Source organism: Solanum tuberosum, unplaced genomic scaffold (genome assembly GCF_000226075.1).
Source record: "Solanum tuberosum cultivar DM 1-3 516 R44 unplaced genomic scaffold, SolTub_3.0 scf00063, whole genome shotgun sequence".
Classification (NCBI taxonomy): Eukaryota; Viridiplantae; Streptophyta; class Magnoliopsida; order Solanales; family Solanaceae; genus Solanum; species Solanum tuberosum.
In genome coordinates this window covers 373,065-377,664 of record NW_006238988.1, presented here as the reverse complement: position 1 = coordinate 377,664, position 4,600 = coordinate 373,065, and the positions used below count along the sequence as shown (strand labels likewise).

The window sequence follows — 4,600 nt, the reverse complement described above, 5'->3', positions numbered from 1 at the left end:
TAATTTTTCTAAAGTTTAAACTATTAATTTTCATTTATGTAAATTTTACCAAGCTTCTCTGGTACCATCTACTTATTTAAAATTCAATTTTCATACTTGAAATTCAAAGTCGACTTTCTTCAATGCGCAATAAACACATCAAGTGTGATTCATAAGTTTGGATGGTGTTATAATTTACTCCATCAAATTTTGTATAATGTTTTTTGATAAATTTTATTCAAGCATTATACTTCAATTAACTTACAATAAATTCGAAACATCCTATTGTACATTAACTAAGAAGAAGAAAAAACAAACGAAGATGGTTAGTTTTTTTTAAAAAAAAGTTTCATACATCGATGATCAATTAAATATTTTGAACCAACTGATTATAAAACAAGTAAAAATAAACGTATTTTAGTTATTATATAGATTTTTTATTCTACTTATTTTCCATACACATTACAAAAAGAGTCAAATGTATCTACATGTTCTTTTTAGATTAGAATATATTATAATTATAATAGCAAAATTCTGTAATTTAAGTATTAAACTGATAAAATGTTGTAAATAATTTAGATTATAGCAACATTAATAAATATATATTATTAATTCATTTAAAGTAGTAAATCTATTGTATTTAGTGAAATATTTACTGTCACATTAAATCCTCTTCTTCTTCTACAGTGTTCAAAGTTCAAATCACACTTCCAAAAGTTTCACTTCAATTCAAGATCCAATCTTTCACATTTCTCACAAATTGAAGAGTTTTTCTCAAATTTCTTCAAAAAAAGGTGAGTTTTTCAATGGCAAATTCATGGAGAAGAAACCAACAAATCAAGATCTTCACCCCCAAGAATCTCCTTCTCTTTTTCTTCACTTCTCTTCTCCTCCTTATCTTCCTCTATCTCACATCACAAACCCAACCCCACAATCCAAAACCCCTTAAATCCCTTAAAAATTCAATCTTTAATCTTCCAATAAAGCCTTTTGATTGTTACAATTCACCTCAAGCTTACCCTGTTATAGCTAGTGTAGTTGAAGGTGTGAAATACCCTTTTCTTTTTTCACTTTCAGATTTTGGGAATTTGCCTGAAAAACCTCATAAGAATATTCAGAGGGTACTTAAAGGAAAACCCTTTAGAAAGCCTGATATATCTGTGACTGTGCAAGAATTGTTGGAAAAGATGAAGGGTGAAAATGGGATTTTTTTGGATGTTGGAGCTAATGTAGGAATGGCTACTTTTGCTGCTGCTGTAATGGGGTTTAAAGTTTTGGCCTTTGAACCTGTTTTTGAGAATTTGCAGAAAATTTGTGAAGGTATTTACTTTAATAGAGTTGGAGAGTTAGTTGAGGTTTATGAAGCAGCTGCCTCAGATCATAATGGGAACATTACCTTTCACAAGGTAGTTTTCAATTCAATTTGGTGTATATGAGAATTTGGGGTTCATATTATTGCTCTCGTAGTTTCTTGTCCTTCGTTTTCGTTTTCTATTACTATCCGTTGTTTCTTGTATTGTTTTGTTGTAGTTTCCGTTCTGTTACTATTGCTATTTTTGTTATTATATGTTGTTTCTTGTACTTCCATTACTTTTTTTTGGGACTCTTTGGACTGTTTTTTGCTTGTCTTTGGTTTTTTTTTGGGGGAAGTTGTGGTCTATAGCTTGTTTTAGCAAAATTTGATAGTATAACTAGTTTGCTTAATAGAATTTGTGTAACTCAGACATATCATAGTTAAAGAACTGACCTGTATTATGCGATAACATTCATTGATTAACTGGTTAGAATTGATAAAGTTATATGAAATCATGAGTAGTTTTTCTTTGTTTGTATTGTCCTTTATCATTTTGGAGCTACACGAGATTAAAGTTTGAATGATGTTGTTTTTCTTGGTTTGAAAAGGGAAGTTTAAAAAAATCAAGAGAGTATGCCTTGTGTTCAGATTTATTTATTATGTTATTTGTTATTTTGTTGGCTACCCGCTAAATTTCTTCTGTTCATGTATTGTTTTTAGTTGGTTGGTAGACTCGACAATAGTGCAGTATCTGCCACCGGTGCCAAGTTGGCTTTTAAGTCAAATGAAGAGATTGAAGTTCAAGTAAAAACTATTCCTCTTGATGAGGTTATCCAAGAAACGGAGCGTGTACTACTGATAAAGATAGATGTTCAAGGTTGGGAGTATCATGTACTTAAGGGAGCATCAAAGTTATTGTCAAGGAAGAAAGGTGAAGCACCTTACCTAATCTACGAGGAAGATGAGCGATTGTTGCAAGCCAGCAATAGCAGCGCCAAGGAAATCCGGGAGTTTCTACACAGTGTGGGCTACAACCATTGCACTCAACATGGTACAGATGCACACTGCACAAAAACAGATTGACAAGGTTATCATCTACAAATAATCTTCTGTTACAACTCTGGAAGGAGCATCAATACTTAAAATTCTTAAAATTTCTGCTATACACCGATTTAAACAATCAACTATCATGTTTTTTTCGGTGTGATAAGCTTAGAATGATTGGTAATCGAACAAAATCTGATGCGCCAGTTGTTCAAAGTCGAGCTCTACTTTTTTCAGTTCGTGTGAATTGGAAGGCTGACTGATACCATGTTGAGGGGTTTATGACAATGCTAACTTTGCTGATAGGTTTGTGGTTGGGTAAATCAGAGAGGAGAAGAGAAGGTAGGAAAATTGATTTGTCTGTTTGATGACTTTTAGACAGTGGCAGGATGTTTTCTCCCACTTCTTGCTTTCTGGTTACCCTATATGTAATGTGTGCACAGGCTATTTATAATACTTTTTTTGTAGAGGTTGTTGCTTTGATCTGTGTTGTTCTCTTTGTTTCCATTGGTGAACTTGTTGATCATTAAGTACATCTAATATACTCCCTCCATTTCATTTTACTTGTCCATTTTACCAGAGTTTTATTACTTTTTTTTCTCGTACTACCTTTAGTATTAAATAACTATAGTCAAATATAGAGTTCGAAAGCATCATTAATGAGGTTAGTTTAGTATAGTACATCTCTAATTAAAGCTTTCTTAAAGGGGTCAAATAATATGAAACGGAGGGAGTAATTCCGTTAATGACTTCAATTTAGTGTATGGATGATGTCATGCTTTGATGGAGATTTCCTCCTACCAACTATCTCCTTCCTGTTTACAGACTTCTTTGAAACTGTGTGAATGATGCTCCCTAAGTATGCAGGTCAAATTACATTAATGATCCTGAGAAAAAGTTGATTAGTTGGTGTTTCAAGATAAACTTTCATTAATAGCATTTTTTCAACTTTTACTTCTTTGTTTAATGAGGTCAAATTTGTTGTTAGGTGAAGTCCTCTTAAACACTTAATTGCTTTTTCTCCCTCTGCTTTGTGTCATTAATTCACCTATACTTCTCTATTATGAGAGGCTACTTGCTATCAGCTACATTTTAAGTTGCTCGGACTTTCAATGTTTCTGCATTCGTGTCGGATCCTCTAAAAATTTACTGCTTTTTAAAGGATTCGACATGCACCTAACGACATTTTTTAAGAGTCTGAGCAATATAGGCTACATTTAGTATGCATAAGAGGAGGAAAGAGAGTGTGATTGAGGCTTCTACACAGAGCCTTTACATTTTTGTTTTTGGATAATCACGGTGTCCAAGCCTACTTGCACACATCTTGACGAACTCCACGGGCTCCCACCAACACAAATACCAGGTAACTCTATCTACCAAGCTAAAGAGTCTTAACATTTTCATAAGTTACTAGCTCATTAGTTGGATAGAGCACAGACAGAAATTACAGCATTGTAAGGAACTCAACGGCGCGTGTTAGAAGGTAAGAACGTAGATTCTGTCCTCATTATTAAGAACAGACATGTTTGGCCAGGGAATGGATTCGTGAAGCAATATAATCAACTTGGTTATCTGAAACCAGGAACAGACTTGACAAGTTTCAAGGTAAAACTCTCGGTTGAAACAATTTGAGGTAGCTATAAAACTCAATACTAACAGTTGATCATTTCCTAGAATCTTGCAATGCAGTTGTTCAAGTTCTATAAAGTGCCTCAATAACTGGTGTAAGTTAACACCGTAAGCACGTACTAGTATGGATAGTTTTTTTAGTCGTTAGAGGTAATGTGCTCATAAAAGTTGATCATGGCCTCTGTATCATAAGTCTGTACATCTTTGGGTGCTGACTTTGAAACCTCATCATATCAGCACCTCCATCTTGACTTGATATCCCCACAAGGTCAAGGCTTCATTGTCAGCGATATTCCCCTTTTCCCCCAGTGGTAGTAGCCTCGTCCTCTTGACTTTGATATGTCACGAAAACTACAACAGTTAGTGGATGATCACCTTTTGCTTATAAAGGACCGGTACATCTCATATGTATGAAAAAGGAAGCAAGCTGTTAGCTAAATTTTAAAGCTGTTTACTTCTGCCCTCTATGTGTAACCTGCAGAATCTTCAATTTGCCTACAATGATGCTTCAACATTGAACTCTTGCTACTTTCTCCTAGCCATTTCCACTTATAGCTAAAACCATTTCTTTAACGTGGTGCCTAGATTAGCTTGCACACTCCGACTTATCCACCAGGTACCTTCTAACTCCAACTAGTACAGAGGGGTACCTTA

General features: G+C 34.2%; 1 protein-coding gene across 1 annotated transcript; it reads left to right on the top strand.

The window, feature by feature from the left end:
* Window positions 1–652: 652 nt before the first annotated feature.
* On the top strand, window positions 653–2,888 carry LOC102600666 (uncharacterized). Its single transcript, XM_006345170.2, has 2 exons — window positions 653–1,385; window positions 1,994–2,888. The coding sequence occupies exons 1-2, from the start codon at window positions 786–788 to the stop codon at window positions 2,354–2,356; spliced, it is 963 nt and encodes a 320-aa protein (XP_006345232.1). The 5' UTR covers window positions 653–785; the 3' UTR covers window positions 2,357–2,888.
* Window positions 2,889–4,600: the final 1,712 nt, after the last annotated feature.